At 39.2% G+C, this 20,310-nt stretch overlaps 1 protein-coding gene across 2 annotated transcripts; it reads right to left on the bottom strand.

Moving 5' to 3' along the window:
• Positions 1–3,110: 3,110 nt before the first annotated feature.
• On the bottom strand, positions 3,111–10,901 carry LOC106378199 (protein FAR-RED ELONGATED HYPOCOTYL 3-like). 2 transcript variants are annotated; one of them, XR_007328495.1, is made up of 4 exons: positions 9,830–10,901; positions 9,185–9,640; positions 3,463–8,961; positions 3,111–3,240 (listed from the first exon to the last, which is right to left on the bottom strand). XR_007328495.1 is itself a non-coding variant. In XM_048768295.1 (3 exons), the coding sequence occupies exon 3, from the start codon at positions 7,652–7,654 to the stop codon at positions 5,690–5,692; it is 1,965 nt and encodes a 654-aa protein (XP_048624252.1). In that variant the 5' UTR covers positions 7,655–8,961; positions 9,185–9,640; positions 9,830–10,901; the 3' UTR covers positions 3,251–5,689. The 2 variants fall into 2 exon arrangements, 1 of the variants encoding a protein (XP_048624252.1); XM_048768295.1 differs by lacking the exon at positions 3,111–3,240 and having other exon boundaries at positions 3,251–8,961.
• Between the last annotated feature and the right edge of the window lie 9,409 nt (positions 10,902–20,310).

Genomic DNA, 20,310 nt, shown 5'->3' with positions numbered 1-20,310 from the left:
GGCCGGTGGGCACTTAGGATCGGACCAGGGGCTTGGGCAACCAGCCTAGGCTTGTGTGTGATGTGTCTAGGAGCAGTTAGGCCTGTTAGGGACGTCTGGTAACTGCCATAGGTGAAAGGGTGCAATCTGTACCATTGATTAAGTCAATGGACAGAAATGAAACCGAAGGGATGCGATGGTTAAGAAGTAACCACCCCTTCTCCTATATAAGGAAGGCAAGTCCGTGCCTTTGCAGGCACGCCAGGGCTTCCTTCTACACCCTGAAACACAAAGAATCCAGAGAAAAATACAGAGAGTTGGTCGGATTCCCAATCCAAGACCCATGGTGGTGTGAAGGCCATAAAGAGACAGTTTTGAGGCAGTTCAAGGGGGAAGTTGAGAACGACCCTCTGAACGGTTTTGATCGTTGTTGACAACACCCAAAGCCTTATCTAGAGCCTGTGAACACACACAAATGGTGAGGAAACGAGGGAGTTGCCAGAATCCATTCCCAAGGGCCAATGCAGTCTTAAAGGGAGATTGGTGTGGAAAGCAGTTTCATGGGGAACAAAGAGGGAAGTGATGCACGACCTTTGGATGGTGATTGATCATGGATGATCATGTCTAAGGCTTCCTCTGTGTCTGGGGAACACACGCAATTGGTTAGGAGAGAAGGGGAAAGGCTTGACTCCACTCTCAAAGGCATGAACAACATTGAAGATGGATGCAGTATAGAAATTGGTTTCATGGAAGTTCCATGGAAGGAGTGATGGGCATGAACCATGGTTAGATCTTATCAATACTGGAAGTATGTGATAAGGGTTTGATGAAGGCATGCTAGGAGGAGCATGGACGCCCCTGATGAGGTAACAGGTGGGGACTGCAGACCATTGGACATAGTCTGGTACACTATGGGCTGATCTGGTCCTGCAGTTACACCTTTCTCTGTTTTATGATTATTAATCATATTATTTCTTCTTCTTATGATTGAGATTGATGATTAGACATAGTAGCACTGACCCATGGCTTGGCCGGTTCAGAAGAACCCTCCATGGCCTTGGTTTGGCAGCGAAGTTCGGATCTCCTACTTCCTGATGGATTTATGGCGATCTGACTTTGGAATCCTCTTAGTGGTGAATTATCATGGTATTTGAGGATTTTAATCTGATTGATTTCGAGATGGTCAAGGTGGCCGGTGGGGCTGTTCTCGGTCAAGATCCATAGGATCGAGATCGGTTCTTGGAATTCTGACTTGACCATTCTCTTAGTTATGATTTATCATGAATTATCATGAATCCTAATGAGTTTTTAGGGATTGATTTAGAGATGGTCCCTTGGGCCGGTTTGGCTGATCTTGGCCGAGATCTATGGGATGGAGGCCGGTTCTGGGAAATCTGATTGGACCATTCTCTTAGTTATTATTTATCATGAATTTTCATGAATTTTAATTGATTGAAGACTTCTCAAGGGTTACTTATGTTTGTGGGGATGGTTGGCTGAATGACTAAGTACCCAAGGGAAGAGTTTATGCAGGTGTAAAGGAGCTGGACGCAGTATATGGCAGCTGGCCATAGCTCGGTCCTAGCAGCTGGTTTATGAGTTCACTCAGCTAGAGTAGCTGGATCGATGAGCTAACAAGCTCCGTGGATGTGGCAAAGGTAAGATCTAGCATTGTTGCATAGATCTAGATAGAATGGTTAGGGGAATGGAACCTCAGATTTGTATGCCTTGATTTGGGTTCGGGATTGACCTTGGAGCTACCTGGTAGTTGAGTATACTAACCATTAGCCGAGGTGATTCGACCAGAGAAGTATTATATTGGTTATAGGCCAATGGTTAAGTAGATACTATTCCGCTGTGCATAAGTTGAAAGGATCTAGCTAGGGAATGACTAAGGTAGTCTTGAGCTAGGATCTGAGTTAGCCCTCTCCAATGGACGATATTTTAAATAAAGGGCAAAATTTTTAGAGGTTCGGTCCGAGTATGGACTGAGCGACGTGAGGCATCGACCGCGGCCTAGTCGGCCGGGATCGGGTCTTACATAGGGAGCTATGGTAGAACTAAGGTAGGACTAGAAACGGAACAATGGTCTCACTAAGGTAGGCGTGTGTTGCTAAGTTTCAAAATTAATTGTGTTAGTGACAGGATATCGACAACATCATCCCCACCAGAACTCCACAAGAAGAAAGGCTCTTGGATGACATTTTGGAAGATGAAGACGATGTTGATGAATCTGATATAGTTGTGGAGAGTTGGGAGAAGTGTCTAGATGCTGGCTATATTGTCTTTTTTTCAAGACATGCACGACGAGGAAGTAGCTGCGCGCCAAAAACAGGCCGAAGCGAGTGAAGGTGCAGCAGGGGATGGAATAGAAGTAGGTGAGCAGTCAATTCAACTGGGAGATGTTATGAAGTTGCTGAAAAGAACGATGAAACTGATGAGGACAGTTGACAAGAAGGTTGACCAATTGGATGGGAGATTGGCCCCGCTTGAGGAGTTTGTCAAGGAAGCACAAGCTAAAGCAGCAGAAGAAGAAGCACAAGCTAAAGCAGCAGAAGAAGAAGCACCAGCACAAGGGAAAGCAAAGAAACCGAAACGCAGGAAGAAGTGAAGTAGAGTGAAGAACTTGCTTGGTGTGTTAGAACTTTGTTTTATGTTTTTTATGAAGTAGACAAACGATGTCTTTTGATGTGTTTCTTGTTTGTGATGTGGATTTAGAACTTTTAACTATGTTATGACTATATATGCGATCTTTGTTGTGGATGCTTTTACTTTTATTGTGTAGGTCGAGTGAGAGCTAGTAAAAGTCTAGGAGAGTACCAATTTATAAAGTCTAGGAAATTAGTTTAAGAGAGTACCTATTGATAATGTCTAGGAAATTAGTTTATTAGAATAATGGTTGATGATGAAAGTGTAAACATAGAGTACCAATTGATAAACATAAGAGTGCTTAACATCAGAGTGCTTCACATAACATAAGTTTGAGCATAACATAAGATTGAACACATAAACTTACACAAGTCTTAACAAACAAAGACTTATACTAACCGAAATGATAAAAATAGATCGGTAGGGACGACAAAGTTTTTAGCACATGAACTCTGAACTTGTGAATTGAGAATCTCATGGACGGGAGGTCGAGGTAATAAGCCTCTTAAGCTTAGCAATCTCTTCAGCCAACTCTTTCACATCCTCCCTTAGGCGCTCCACTTCTTGCTGAACACCGAAAGCCCATGGCTGACGAAAGTGCAACCCATCCTCCTGCACAGTTTCAACCAGAGTGTAAGTCAGTTTCAACCAGAGTGTAACTCAGTTTCACCCAGAGATACCCAGAGTATAACACAGTTTCACCCAGAGTATAACACAGTTTCACCCAGGGATACCCAGAGTATAACCAGATATCTCTAAGTATTACGGAGTTTCAATCAGTATATCTCAGTTTCCCTTAGTTTTACAACGAAGAGAAAGATAAGCGGAAATTACCTCATAATTCTTGCAGGTGAAGTACCTACTCCCAGGCAAGGTATCGAAATCTGATTTGTACTTCGGAGTTGGAGAAACATTCGTCATTATTTCACCACCGCATGGGCAACGGGTAGGAATTCCATATTGGGCATCGCAAACGAATCCTAACATGTCGTAGTGTTTCTTCAGCTTCTTTATCTCCTTCATCTCTTCATACGGATGAGTCATGTTCAGTAAAGGGGAAAGAGTAAAACCGTGGAGCTTCAGAGAATATAGAAAGAGAATGGATAAAGAGGGAGTGTATGAATGGTGAGAGAGAGTGCTGGGGAAGTGAAAAAGTGTATGGGAAAAGAGACGAAAAGATGAGACGAGACCAGGTAAAAGAGCAGAGGGAATCTACTTTTTGACCCAAATAATTGAAAATTTTGGCTTTTTTCGTTTAGGCGCGAGAATAATTTTTATTCTCCCTCCGAAATATTTGCTCTTAGTTATACTGAAGTTTCTGGTTTTACCAATTTTCTTCATAGTTCTACTTTTCGTGATTTCAACATTTTTTAGTTTTACGTCTAATTTTAATTTGTAAAGAAAGTTTTAATTGTCATTTTTCTGCATTACCATGTAAGTATAAAAATTTAGTGCAATAATATCTTTGAAATCATGAAAACTATAGAATACTTCTTTATTAGCTGATCTTATTAACAAAGTGCTCTTGGAAAGACTATATACAATGCATATCTTCACTGATCTATTTCTCATGAAACAATGAGTTTTTTTCTTATGAGGTTTGTAAATTTTTGTTATCTTCACTAATCTATTTTCAGAAGCAGTATATGCTATATCATTTTTGGTGAATGTGTTTCTGTATTAAGACTTATGTATCATAGTTACACCTTGTTATACTAGTTTTCCGCGGTTTTCCAATATATCTCTTAACCATAACTGCCAAAACGCTTAACCATAACTGCCAAAACGCTTAAAAAGAGGTTGTAAAACAAACACTTAAACTTAGAGAATACATGGTAAGATCGCTTAAACATAGAATTCTTCAAACTTTCTAACAATTTCCTCTTCATTTTATATCTTCTCCAAATTGCTTCTCAGTTCTGCAATTGTTTCGTTTAACTGCGTAATCACTCTACTCTTCTCTCGGATCTCATCCCAGGCTTCAATCAAAGCTCGTTTTTTCCATAATGTCCCGCCCTCTTCATCAAACCATGCGAAGAACTTGCATCCATTTTTCTCCTGCCATAATTTCAATTGTAAAGCTATTTTCCCATCATAATTGCTAGTTCTATAATCAGATGGGATACCTTAAAACGCTGACAACCATAAAATCGTCGCCCTGGGTTCTTGTCTGTCCATGCTTGTGTTATGGCTGCCTCTAAGCCACATAAACACAATTTCCGACCATTTTGCCTTCTCCTTGACGATCCCGAACCATCTCCTTGCATCTTCACTATTTTGTACCGAGAAGGAGAAGAGTCGAGAGAGAGAGAGAGAGAGTAGAGAGAGAGAGAGAGGAGATCAAATCGAATGAAAAGGTGAACAAGAAGCAATATTTATTTCATTTATTAGAGGTTTAAAGGAGAAAATTCGGGTCTATTCCACAAAAGATATACTTAGTTTTACCAATGTTTTCAAAATAGGGAAAAGCAACATACCAAAAGCAACGTACCAAAACCAAACAACACAAAAGCCATAAAATCCGAACAAAAGATCTAGTTTGATTCACTGGGATTACTACTACGCATTCCAAACAACAACCAACTGAAACCGAAAGTTTGCCTTGGTCGCCTTAAGTTTTGTGTCCTTTTACGTCGTTCCCCAACAAATGGATTCCTCTTATTCTTTTTCCTTCCCTTCCTCTTGAGGCGATCCGGAGGTATGATCTGAAGCTCTTTGATGTGATCTGGTACATTCCATTCAGACCTGTCCGACACAGAATAAATGGTCTTGTAATAAGCCAATGCCCAAAGTTCCGTCCAGTAATATTTCGAGCACAACTCATGATACTCTATCCTGATATCACGTCGACGACCAGGAGCAGCTTCAACCTCAAGGAAATATAAGTAAGCAGCAAGTCTGTGCAGACAAGAATACTTTTCATAATCATACACCTTCCAGGTACAGCTCTTCGTTACAAGTTCACAACATAATTCTTCCCATTATCAGTGTCGGTTACCTCGTACTCAAGCTCATAACTACTAAGCTCACGCACTGGTGTTTTCTCAGCTTTGCCCCATAGCTAATGCAAGTGAATCTCGACAAGAGGAACCAGTTTGGTATCAATCGACCCAGCCACAGAGTCCTTCCGATGTTCATTAAACCAGTAAGAAAACTTTTTGATGATTGTATCCAACAATGGTATTAAAGCATACCTCCTGGCGTCCTTAAACACACTGTTCATTGACTCCACACTGTTGCTAGTGTCCAAGTTGTATCTGACACCTGGGAAATGAACCCGAGCCCATGTGCTTTTATCAGTATGCTCCTCCAAATACTTGTACGCTGGAGGATATTTCACCTTAAAAGATGCATAAGCAGACTCGAACTCAGCGAACGTGTAACACCTAGCCAACTCCATAAATCTCCATCCGACTACGGCTTTGGTTGTGTTACAAGCATGCCCTCTCACATTCTGAGACAAATGCCATATACAATGGCCATGGTGAGATTGTGGAAACACATTAGCTACAGCCGCGATGAGGCTCTGGTTTCTATCGCTCATAAAAACTAATTCAGAAGAGTCTGGTATAGCAGTTTTGAGCATCTCGAAAAACCATGTCCAACTAGCATTATTCTCACCGTCGAGTACACCAATCGCAAGCGGATAATGGTGACGATTAGGATCTTGAGCTTTAGCAAATACTAGTACACCACCATATCCATTCTTCAAAAATGTGGCATCCACAACTATCACCCTCCTCATGGCTGCAAAACCTTCAATACAAGCTCCCAGAGCTATGAAGAGGTACTTGAACTTATTTGCCTCATCCAACTTCACCCCTGTTTTTGTTCCCGGGTTGACATGCTCTAACATGTACAAGTAGCTATATAGCATCTTGTAGCTCTCTTCCGAACCACCACACAACTCAGAAATAGCTAGATTTTTCTCTCTCAAGGCTGTGGAGTAGGATATTGTTACACCAAGTTTTAACTTTATAAAATCCATGATATCTTTCGGAACAGGAGTACTCAGTTTTCCAGGATATTCCTCATTCAGAAAAGTTGCAACTAATTCTGCTGAGCCTTTCCTCTTGATGTTGCTGCTTTTACTTTGTTTAGACCGAGAGCATGTATACACACCCGTGTACCTCCTAACAGAAAAAATTTCAGTCTGTGGAATCCTTGCAGCTCGTAAACCCCACTTACAGGTTGCTTCACAACATTTTAACACCAATCGGCTCCGGTCCGACTTTTTGATAACATAATGAAAGCATTCACCAAATGCAGCTCTATCGACCACCTCTTGAAGTGCTTTCTTACTTGGAAACTCCTGATACTTAAACAGACCCAAACCGTCCTCCCAATCCTCTATAACCTGACTAGATTTTTTTATAGGTGGCTGCTCAACATACTTATCTGCACCCATACCCGTCTCACCTGCAGTGTTCGTCTCTGCTGCGGTGTCCGTCTCAGCTGCTGTGTCCGTCTCAGCTGCTGTGTCTCTCTCCGCTGCAGTGTCTGTTTCCGCTGCAGTGTTTGTCTCTGCTGCAGTGTTTGTCCCAGCTGCGGTGTCCGTATCCATAAAATCATTCTCTGCATCTATCAGCTCCTTCTGTTGATTTACTTGACCATTTTCTACATACAGAGTTATGGCCTTAGGTCCGATTTCATCATAAACATCATCATTTCCCTGCAACACTTCGTAGTTCATGCCAAACGAACTTATGCCCACTCTCGATACCTTCTCTAACTGATCCGATCTACTCGTCTCCTCCACTAACAAGAGAGATCTACGGTTGTCTTTATCAACGGTTGTTAGGAAACCAAACAGATCATCATCATCACAAATAATTTGCTGTTCTTCAGATCCATACACCATCGGCATGCACTTCAATGCCAGTTTTACCTTACTTTCATCCAACGCAAGCTTTTTATACAACTTTTCTTCTAGCATTGCCAAACTTATATCCTCCACTGTTGTCTTCAAGGTTACACAAGAGATCTCCCCTTTGAATTTGAAATAGACGCTCACATATTTCATCATTGTATCCTGCAAGAACAAAAGAATAAAGTTTAAGTTATACCTGTAATTCTTAGTTCTACCGAGTTGTCTACAGTTTTACTAAGTTTTACCTATTCTACAACAATTATCAGTTCTACTTGTTATATCTAGCTATACAAAGTAATGCTTAATGATTAAACAAGAACTCAATGTATGTACGATTAATTGATCAGAGAGATCTCTGTGCAAAGCTACTCACAATTGAGACAATTCACGCACCCCCATGCATAACAATTTCATATACAAATCAACCAAATCATCCCAGAATCAATGCCGTTTCAACACTTTCAATTACAAACCCTAAATCCAATTTATATCTTGCAGCTCGCTGAGGAGAGAATAACGAACCTGCATTACGACCTCTCCGAATGAATGCTAGCCGGTGGAAACGTTGCGGTCCGACGGCGTCGCTGGAGTAGGCATCGACGTCGACAACAGAGTAGCTGGGAGGGAGCTGCGAACCAACCAGAGACAATAACGAGCTTCTCGAGAGGGAGAGGAGCTGCGAGCTGGAGCTTTCCTCGAGCTGCGGGATAACAATTTTTTTCTTTTAATTTTTGATTTTCTTTTTTTCTGAATTCCAATTGAATTCGGTTTCAATTGAATTGAATTCTCAATTACAAACCGTCGACCGAAACCGGATGACTCAACCCATCCGCCCCAAATTCGAATTTTTTTTCCCACCCTCGAAGGGCATTCCCATCATTTCACGTCGACTTAATGAAGCATAGACGATTATGGAGCCCATAGGAGATTTTGCTTATCACATTTGGGGGCACCAGAGGCGTTGACTCGTTACGATTCGGAACCATTAATAGTGAATTGATTAAATGCGGGGAGATGTAGAGATAGAAGAAGAGTAATTGGAATCGAAAATACCAAGGGCCACGTCACTCGAAACTGGCTCATTAGAACATGATTAACCCACAAACCCCATTAGAGGTGCTTAATGAATATTTTAGTATTTAAATGTAATTAAGAATTCTAGACATCTTGATTTTTAGCTCCAATGCAAGTTTCTTATTTAGGGATTCTTAAAAAAAAATTGGCAATAGAGAGTTTGCAAGCAACCAAAATTCAAGACAATCTTATGGTCATATAGCAGGAAGATAAATCTGTTCAGAGCTGAGTTTTGTTCATATTTTATGATGCAATGAAAAACATTCTAGATGAAAAATTTGGCAATAGAGAATTTGCTTTTACCTTGCATCTGTGAGCGACATCTTGAGCAGAAAGCATAGTAGCATAAGGTGAGAACTCATCTCTGTCGGCTTTCACCTTTATACCACCTACACAAGATAAAACTCAACAATTTAAAAACCAATGGATATATTTCAATCAAGAACAATACAATTCCCATAACGATAACAACACCAATTTAAAGAGGAACTTAATAACATACACTAGTTCATTTAACCATGCTCTATCTAGCATCCAAATATGAAGTCACAGGAAAGCAATTTATATCAAAGAATACATTAAAGTTCTCGTGTGATGCATATAGATGCTTACCAAAGACTTGCTCTCCATAACCATGCTCTATTATCTTCTTCATTCATCACACTACTCCAATCAAAGTAAGTGTCAACACCTCAACCACAAACTCCTTGATTCCTTGAGCACCATTACGGTCAAGTTGCTTGATTGCAACAGCCTATCCACAAATAATTTTCACCATACTCTTCAGAAAACAATCACACCCAACGTGTTCAAAAAAGATAAGAGTTTAGCTGATCAATTTTCTCTATAGTTCCTTTGAAAACTTTACCAAAACCTCCTTCACCGAGAAAACAATCCGACCTAAAGTTCCATGTACCATAAGCTCCTCGAATGTGAAGGTCTGTGCTTTCTTCCCTGTGGGTCGGTCGTCTAAATTCAAACCCTTCACGTCAAGAGCTAACTGATCCTCCTCCTTACCAACAACACCTTCCTTGTTTACATCGCGATATGGACTAACTTTTGTGGAATCTACAACACATGGAAAGAGTATGACTTTAAACCAAATCAAATTAAAGATTCAGATACTTAATGCAACATACAAGAAAAAAAAAATCAAAACTTTGACATGTTGTCTCATCTAAGAGAACACAAAATCTAAAACCCAGAATCAGTTATACGGCAAATAGAACAACATGCAATCGAAATCACACTCTGTACCTGAACAGAGTTGAGCCTGATCGCTTGTACCACCGAGGGTCTTCCTGATTTTCAAAGTCTCTGATCGTTTGCTCGATTTCTTACTGCTTCCGAAACAACCCATCGGGGAATATCTACAGAGAAGAGAGCAATTTCGCTTTGTTGCTATGATCTTCGTCTTACTCCTCTACTTCCTCGTCGGAAAGTCAGAAACTTTAGACGGCAAATCCAACACGGAAGATCGAGAGAAGCGGATTGATGAAGGTTTCGTCAAGAGAGAGAGAGAGAGAAAGATGTATCCAAAATGGAACGCGTGTCCCAGAAGAGCCGGCTCTTCTAACTCCTGATTAAGCATCGCTTCTTCACATTAAACCTATTTTTCTTTCTTTTTTTTTAAATCCTAATTAAAATAAGTACCCCTTTAAGCAACCCGGTTGATGATGGACTTATAATGTTGATTTCGTGTGATGTGGCAAAAAAAAATTTCATTGGTTGATTTTCCATGCTGAGGTTAGATAGATTCACTGGAGTTCGTATTCCCTTTTTATTACTTGTTTGATTTGGACAAGAATAAGCTTGCCTTTGATTCAACTCATATATGCTACGCTACTATCCTTTTTTTTCTAACCCAAAAACGCTCAACTTTGAGTTTTACTGGGAACATTTATAGCTTAAGATTTTTTGATATAAATTAAAGTTAAAAACATTTTTTGAGGTGGTTGCAGACTCTTAACAATGCAGGCTTTCAGTAATGAATCTGAAAAATATACATTTTATTTTAAAAATTAAAACAAAATATTAATGATTTATGTATTTTGACCAGCCAAAACAAAAAAAAATATGAAAAAAGAATATGTACATTCCAAAATCGAGTAGAAAAAAGTAGTGCATTGAAATATTATGACTGAAAAATCTACAACATTTGCCGACCAAGTTTATTGCGATGATTAAAATATAGGTTTATTTTGTATTCTGGAAGCTCACAAATTCTTAATTACGATTAGGTATGGGCATTCGGATCCTCGGGTTGGGTTCGGGCCGGGTCGTTGCGGATCCAGGTCTTTCGGGTTTAAGAGTTTACGACCCGATACGGTAATTTAAAATTTTCGGTTTGGGGTCGGTTTGGGGTCGGTTTGGGTCTTCTCGGGTCTGGGTCGGTTGGACCCAATAGGATAATTATAAGTTGTCAATTTGGATTCGGTTCGATTACGGATCGGGTTCGGTTCGGGTTATGTCGGGTCCAACCCAAAAAACTACCTAAAACACATAGAAATACCTTAAAATATTTAAATACTCGAAAAATATGAGAATTGTTTTCTAAAATCTGATCCAAGGACATGAAAAATATCCGAAATTTTATATGATTATCCGAATTATATTTTTGAAAATCTAAATTTTTATCGAAATCCAAAATTATACCCAAAAACTAAGATTTGAAACTTAAAAAATACGCATTATACAAAAATAAACTGAAACACTCATATATACCTAATATATACTAGAAGTTCAGGTTTTCAGATACCGCACTCGGATCTCGGGTTCGGGTCGGGTCGGGTCCAAGACCTGCAGGTCCTTCACAACAAGACCCAATATGGTAAAAAGATCGGATTGATTTCAGATCGGATCAGGATTTTTCGGGTCGGTTTCGGGTCGGATCATCGGATTCAGGTAAAATGCCCATGCCTAATTACGATGTCTACATAGAAGAATGAAAATCACATGTTCAAGCTCTGTTTACAAAGTGGTCGCATATACATTTAAGATATATGACTTTTTAAAAACTAGATTTGCCATTCTTTTAATCTTCTTCTTAAATCAATTTGATCAGCTAGAGACAATATGTTTCAAAGTGTAAAAAAATGGTTGAAACCTAGATACAAAGCGTGTTTTATAGCACATATCAAAGTTCTACAACTCAATGACCATTTCAAACTCAATATGTACTCAGTCATACATAATGAAATCTACTAGATATTTGGTCTTGGCGAGCTTGGCCCTTGGAGGGAAGATTGCCGTTTTATACCTTCTATAGTCAGGGCCGGCTTAACCGGCCCTTATATTGTTTATTCATAGCATAATTTTATAAGTTATCAAGAACATGAAACCAAATTCTTAAAATATTATCATGATCATATAAGGGATTAGAAGTGATTAGAGTCGTATTAAAACAATTTTTTCACATAAAATGTTTTTATACCATCAGATTTCTAAATTTTAAATTTGTATTATCGCTTGTTTTCAAAATTTTGTTAAAATGTTCAGCAAAATCTAATTGTTAAAGTACTAGAAAGAAGTGACATGTATTAAGAACTAAAATTTTGATCCGTCTAAAATACTAAAAGTCTTAATCAAGAAAATAGAACAATATTAAAAAGACAAAGCGTGATCTCATAGAACAACAAAAACTACTCCATCCGTTCCAAAGAAATAGACATTTTAGTATTTTCGCACATATTAAGAAAACACATTAAACTACCATAATACATGTATCGTTTTCTGTAATTTTCAATTTTCAATAACTTTTAACCAATAATAATTCAATAAAGTCAATTAATTTTTTTGAAGTTTACAATTTTTTCATTGAAAACACAAAAAATACATCTTTTTGAAACAATTTTTTTTAAAAAAAAATCTATCATTAAGAAACAGAGGGAGTAAAATAGTTTATGGGGAAATGGAGTTTTAATGGGGAAAGAAAAAATTTAATGGGGAAAGAGAAATCAATACGTACGAACGTCCTTTGACAAAAAGAAAACATACGAACATCCTTGATTTCTTTTTAACTCAGTTGTCTGCTACTTAAATTTTTAATACTCAAAAAAATATTATGGGCCCCTCTTGCTTTTGGGCTCTGGACCGTCGTCCTGTTCGCCCCTGTATCTAAGCCGGCTCTGTATATAGTGATATGAAATTTTGAACCACACATTATAATTAGAAAGAATTACACTGTAAGGCAGTTTTGAGTTTTTTTATTTCAAGATAAGACACTTTCTTCTACAAAGGCAGTTTATTCTTTTTTTTTTCCTAACCCATCTAAAACTAGATCAAGTGAAGAGCAGACGAGCTGATTCTCCTAAGAGCACCTCCATCTATCTGGGTCTGATCTATATGGGTAAACAGGTAGCCTCTGGTCCTTGCATCCTTTGCTAGCGCATCTGCCCGACCATTACGGCTCCGAGAAATATGAGACAGACTCACATTCTCAAAGCCCTCCTGTATCCTCTGAAAAGCCTTGATCTCTGTTGCGAAGGCTGGCCACTCCGCCGGGTTTGTTATCATATCCACTAGGTCCGAGCAGTCCGTCTCAAACCGTACTGACGAAGGCAGTTTATTCTAACAACTTCCTTTTGCCTAAACAAACTAGTTCTATTTTCTAACTAATCGTTGACTAACTAAGAGATTTAATCACAACTTTTCTTAACAAACAAAATAAAGTGGATCCCATATATCCTTCTTTTTAGTTTTTTTTCTTGAGTTTTTTACTTTGTTGTAAAATTAATCATATTTTTTCAGAACTTTTTTTAAGAGAACATGTATCTAATCAGTCTCTTCATTATTCAATCTATTTTTTAAGATATGTCAACCTATATCTTTGATGGTGATATAATTGTGATGTATACGATGACGTAGAACAACTTCATGAGAACATTCTCATCTTACTGTGCAACTTGAAGAAGATCTTTCCTCTGGCATTCTTTGACGTCAAGGAACATCTAGTTTTCCACCTCCCATATGAGGCATTGCTTCGTGGACCAGTACATTATGGATGTATGTATCAGTATGAGCAGGCCATGAAATATTTGAAGGGAACAGCAAAAAACCTCGCCAATGTTGAAGGTTCTACAATTGCTGGAAGTTTGACAGAAGAAACATTTCACTTCACATCGTACTACTTTGCACCAAAAATAAGTACCCGGAAAAAAGCTCCAAGAAGATACGACGATGGTGGTGTCGCGCCAACATATGCAGTTGCTGGTGTTCCAGACATCTTTTGCCAGATAGGGCGATTCGGTGGGAAATTGAAGACGTCCATAGTGCACAGACATATATTCTACTCAATTGCAAGGATCCATTGATGCATTATTTTGAAAGCTAACATGTATTGAAACTTCTAAACACGTATATGTAAAAATTATAGAATTTTCAAATTATTAATTAATAGAAAATATGATTTTATAGCCTGTTTGTTTCTCAAGTCGAAGAAACAATCTCAGGTATATCCAAAAGTGAGGTAGACAAAAGGAAAGATCTCAACTTTATTAAGTGGTTGAATGATCGGGTATTAACCCAATTTTGTAAGTTGACATTTGATCTATATTCGCCGTTAGTATGATTAATTAATTTTAATGTTCTCTTTATTTTTGAAGGTTGATTATAACGATCCAGATTACCCCACATGGTTTCATGAATTAATTCAAGGTCTAGTTGCAAAGGTCACCACATCACCGATGTATTTCACACGAGGCTTTAATTTTCATACATATGAGTATGGTAGACAGCGGGCGACAAGTAATTATGGAATATGTGTGAAAGGCAAAACAAATTTCTACGGGATCTTGCAGGAGATTATTGAAGTGGAATTCTCAGGGTTATTAAAACTGAAATGTGTCCTCTTCAAATGTGACTGGTTCGACCCCGTCGTCAACCGAGGTGTTCGATTTAACAAATTCGGTGTAGTTGATGTCAATGGTGGACGAAGTTACAAAAAATTCGAGCCTTTCATATTACATTCACAAGCATACCAAGCCAGCTTCCTTCCATACCCGCGGATGAGCGAATCAGGAATCAATTGGTTTGTCGTTGTCAAAGTCACACCTAATGGACGAATAATCCATGGAGAAGAAAAACCATTGCAAGAAGAACACATCAATGAAGTCGAGGAACCTGAACAACAAACTGATGATATCCTTCTTATTGATTCGCATAATCGTGAGTACGAAGATCTTCCCGACGATACGACGGACGAAGCTGTTGAAGATGAGTTTAATGAGAATGATGATGTTTCTAGTGATGACAAAAATGTCAATGATGTATCCGAATGATGATGTAATTTTCTTAAATATGATTTATTTTTGGAGTTAATGGATGTGTTTAGTTTGTTAATCATGAAAAGTAAATTACATAATTTGATTTTGTGTAACTCAATTGGGGGTTTGGGGTTTAGAAAGAAGATATTGAGTGATATATGAAGTTAAGGAACTTGGGGTTTCGGGTTTCCGGTGATAGGGATTTGCATACCTTCCTCGTAAAATCGTCGTACAAAAACACGGGCCTTGTTATTTCCTCGTAATGTTACGAAGATTTTACGACGAAACTGAAAACACGGGCCTTGTTGTTTCCTCGTTAATTTACGAGCATTTTATGACCGCAGCTACTTCTATAAATAAGCACACCCCTCCCATTCTAAACTTGCACACAAAAAAAATTAAACAATAGTTTCAAAAAACCTGAAGGGAGTGAACTGTCACCAGAACAGTTCTGATCAGTTTCAAATCTATTTGGAATTGATAACAACTGTTCTGGTGCCAGTCTCCCTTCAGGTTTTCTTTTTGTAAATTGAAAAATTTCGTCGTAAAATTAACGAGTATTTTACGACGAAATTTAATAACACGAGGATTTCACGACGAAACTGAAAACTGCAGGCCTTATAATTACCTCGTAAAAATAATGAAGATTTTACGACGATATTGAAAAACGCGGGCCTTGATATTAACTCGTTAATTAACGAGGATTTTACGACGATAACTACTTCTATAAATAATCACACCCCTCCCATTCTAAACTTGCACAAAAAAAAAAACTAAACAATAGTTTCAAAAAATTCAAAAATTCTGAAGGGAGTGCACTGTCACCAGAACAGTTCTGATCAGTTTCAAATCTATTTTGAATTGATAACAACTGTTCTTGTGCAGTTGTCTTCCTTCAGGTTTTTTTTTTGTAAATTGAAAATCTTTTCGTCGTAAAATACTTGTAAACAGATATCGTCGTAAAATCTTTGTAAAAGAAAACACCGGCCTTGTTATTTCCTCGTAAATACCTTGTAAAGGAAAACATGAGCCTTGCTAATTCCTCGTAAATTTATGTGGGCTTTACGACGAAACGTAAAAAAGAAAACGCGAGCCTTTCTAATTCCTCGTAAAATCGTCGTAACTTCACGACGTTTTTACGACAATATATAAGTTTATATATACCCGAACCAAATCACTTCCCATTTCGTAGTCAATTCCTCTCCTCCTCCAAGTAAGGTACTCTCCTCTCTACTTCCTCTTTAATTTATAGCTTAGGTGGTTAGTTTAGGGTAATTAGTTTAGTTGGTTAGTTTATGGAATTTGTAGATAGGTTTATGGAATTTATTGATAATATAAGTTGATGATTTTTAAATGTTAATTAATAATCTATATATTTAAATTTTAATATGGTTAATAATGACAATTAAATTTTTTTCCAGATGGTTCGAAAGAACAAGAAGCGTACACAGCATTACAGTCAGATGTTTGGTGAGCCTGGTACTCGTACAAGCGCATCATCTTCTTCAGCTCCCAGTTCTTCGTTTCCGGAGATCGGAGGAGGTGCCTCCCCAGGAACATGATCATGATGCGGGGGTGGCGCATCAAACCGAGGAACCGGTCTATTCTTGATCATATTAATACCTAGTCCGAAACAACCAAAAGGTCTCTGGATGTTTTTCTACAACCACTGATAAAAGAGTTGAAATATTTGTGGTCAACAGGGGTGAGGACGTATGATTGCTCCACGAAGACGAATTTTACGATGCGAGTGATGCTTCTGTGGACCATATGTGACTTTCCTGCCTATGTGATGTTATCTGGACGGACTACACATGAGAGATTGTCTTGTCCATACTATAATGGAATGACAGATGCGTTTCAACTGAAGAATGGAAGGAAGACAAGTTGGTTCGATTGTCACCGTCGATTTCTTCCCATTTGCCCTCCGTACCGAAGAAACAAGAAATTTTTTAGGCACAAAAGGGTTGTGAGAGACACTCCTCCATATTTAACTAGAGAAGAAATTTAAGCGCAAATTGAATACTACGGAGCTAACGAAACAGTTTGTTGTGGTGGTAATTGGCATGTTCCCGTTAATATGCCTGATTTTTACGGAGTTCAACACCACTGGCACAAGAAGAGTATATTTTGGGAGCTGCCATATTAGAAGGATCTTCTTTTGCCCCACAACCTCGATGTGATGCATATAGAGAAGAATTTTTTTTGAAAACATCATGAATACAATATTGAATGTCCCTGGAAAGACAAAAGACAACAAAAAATCGAGGTTGGATTTGCCTGATATTTTCTCAAGATGCGAGTTACATATAAAAAGCAATGGACAAGTTCCCGTTCCGATATTCAGATTGTCTTTCGAACAAAAGTCGGTGTTGTTCAACTGGGTGGCATCAAAAGGGTCAAAAGTTCTCGGGGATGAAGAGCCATGATTGTCATGTCTTTATGCAATGACTACTTCTCTTTGCATTTGCGGAGCTGCTTCCAACAAATGTACATGAAGCACTTGCAGGCAATATATTAATTACGTATTTATTTCCTTATTGTTCTATAATATGCACAAATAAATAATATGACAAATAATATGTTTAATTGGAATATACAAGGCATTGGAGCATTTTTCAGGGATCTGAGCACACACACTCTTAAAGAGGATATCGTAGAACAACTTCATGAGAACATTACCATCTTACTGTGCAACTTGACGAATCGTCAAGATCTTTCCTCCGGCATTCTTTGACGTCAAAGAATATCTAGCTGTCCCCCTCCCGTATGAGGCATTGCTTCGTGGACTAGTACATTATGGATAGATGTATCAGTATGAGCGGGCTATGAAATATTTGAAGGGAAAAGCAAAAAACCTTGCCAAATTTGAAGGTTCTATAATTGCTGGAAGTTTGACAGAAGAAACATCTCACTTCACATCGTACTACTTTGCACAAAAAGTATGTACCCGGAAAAGAGCACCAAGAAGATACGACGATGGTGGTGTCGGGCCAACATATGCAGTTGCTGGTGTTCCAGACATCATTTGCCAGATAGGGCGATTCGGTGGGAAATTGAAAGAGGTTTTGTTGTAGCACCAGAAGCTGAGGTTTCCCAAGTCCGCAAGGGCCCTACGACCAGGTCAGGTGCACGAGTCATAAGAGCTGGATTCACAAAGGCTGTCCAAGATATCCTAGAGCAAGACCAGACCGGCTTTAAGCAATTGCTGATTCAAGAGATGACCGAGTTAAAGCTTGAAGATCTAACAGACCCTGCTGAGGTTCAAGACCCGTCCGGCTCTATCCAGTTCTCTTCTATTGACCATATCCAAGCCGGCTTAATCATCTCCACATTCAGCCTTGACCCATCCATCCCAATTGATCCCGGTTTAGAGGCTTAGCAGTCTGATCCGATTAAGGTAAGCAGGTAAGATTTCAATTTGATTTCTAACCGGTTTATTATTTTTGATTTGTGTCTGGTTCATTTATTTCGATTTGGTTAAGACATTATGGGCAAATTGTTAAGTCCTTTTATTTCTTTGAGTCTAATAATTCAGGCCTTTGTTAGCCTTGCTTTAGAGTCCAAGTAGAGTCGGCCCTTTTCTGTTTAGGCCTTTTCGTTTTAGAGTCCAAGGGTATCTTTGTTGTTTTGCTTCAAGTCCCCTAGAAGGGCAAAGCTGCATCGGGTATTTTTTTTTGTTGGAGAAGATAATATATGAGTCAGTTTGCCCCAGCAAAACCCTAAGCCTTCCAGTCGTGAGAAACTATTGAGAGCACTGTTCTTTTCATATCAAAGAGCCGGCCATTGTTCTTTGTGGAGTCCATCGATCCATTCCATTCCTTGTCCGATCTTGAGAGAGACACACGTCCAGCAAGAGCCGGAACCATCTCTATCCATCAATCCATCCGCTGATCTTGTTGAGAGAGACATACGTCCAGCAACAGATCCCAACTTCCATCTCTCTATCATTTTCCTTTGTTTATCATTTAGAACCGCATCTTGTCCTTCTTTGTTGCTGAATTCGTTTTAGATCATATAAGAAAAACCTCATAAAAATCATTCATATAGTTGTTCTTTGTTTCCAGTTCATCATAAATCTAAAAAGAAAAAAAACTCCTAAAAAGTTCTTATTTGTCTCAGGTACAAATCGCTACCAAGAAGCCCTAGACGAGTAGCCGGCCCCTTGAAACCATCCGTTCATACCGGATCCGAACCTCGCATGTCCTCCAGTCCGTGCCTACAACATTTTGGTATCAGAGCTGAAGTTCCTAAACTATCAGTTCTTCTTGTTCTTAGTTCCATGTTCTTGTCGATTTCTTTAAAAAAAAAAAAATTTGATTCTTCCAATTTCGAAAATCCAAAACAATTCTTGTTCTTTCCTTATTTAGTTGATTCGATTTCAATTAGCATTTATTTTTTTAAAAAAAATTGTTCTCCAAGTTTTCCATTTAAAAAAAAAAAGAAGGAATTTGAATTTACTTTCTTTCCAAGTTTTCGAAACTCAGAAAAATAAAAATAATATAACAACTTTCCTTTTTTTTAGATTCCAATATCGATTTGCCTTTTAATTCTTGCATTTATTTTCTTCCTTGGTCGATACTCTTGTATCTGATCCAAGTTCCTTACTTAAATCATCTATATCCCTTGCATTTGATCTTTTCCCCGTGAGTTTATTCTTGTAGACATGGGAGAAGTAGGTAGGGACCAAGCCGCCATCAATGCTCAGTTCCAAGCCGCCAATGAAGAGATCAGGTCGAGCCTTAGGGTAATAACCGAGCCGCTTACTCATATCCAGCAGCGAGACAGACCTAACGGACCGTGACCGCCAGCCAGACGCCAACCGTACCAGTCGGATCAAGACTCAGATGCGGACAGTACCGACGATACTCAAAGCCGCGAGGCTGAGCAACCGAACCGAGCTGGAGACGGACGAGACCGAGAACGGAGGGTCCAAGGAGGCGACGACCCAGGCCGAAGGAGAGGCCGGGACCGAGAAGAGGAGGAACCGTGGATAGGAGGCAATGACCTTAAGCTGAAGCCCCCTACATTTGCTGGAAAGATTGATCCGGACGCTTACATAACATGGGAAAAGCGTATGGAGTATATTTTTGAGTACTACAGGTACTCCGAGGCTAGGAAGATCGACCTAGCAGCTGCTCAACTGACCGACAATGCCTTAGCCTGGTGGGATCGAGACGTTGCCAAAGCCGGTCCAGTATGGAGAGCCCGCACCTGGGCTGAGATGAGAACTAAGCTCCGTGGCAGGTATATTCCCTCATACTATCAGCGGGACTTACTAAAACATTTCCGTAAGTTGTCTCAGGGTACTAAATCTGTGGAGGAGTATTTCGAGGAGTTTGAGTCTCTTTGACACAAGCTGGAAGTTGAGGAGCCGGAACCGTCCCTGATGTCCCAGTTCCTAGACGGTTTATTGCCCGCAAGGTGGAGAGGCAGCCGTATGAAGACTTCCAGGACTTGCTACACTACGCTATC

This window comes from Brassica napus, chromosome C9, assembly GCF_020379485.1.
Source record: "Brassica napus cultivar Da-Ae chromosome C9, Da-Ae, whole genome shotgun sequence".
Taxonomy (NCBI): Eukaryota; Viridiplantae; Streptophyta; class Magnoliopsida; order Brassicales; family Brassicaceae; genus Brassica; species Brassica napus.
The sequence above is the reverse complement of the archived record's forward strand: the minus strand, read 5'-3'. Positions and strand labels throughout refer to the sequence as shown.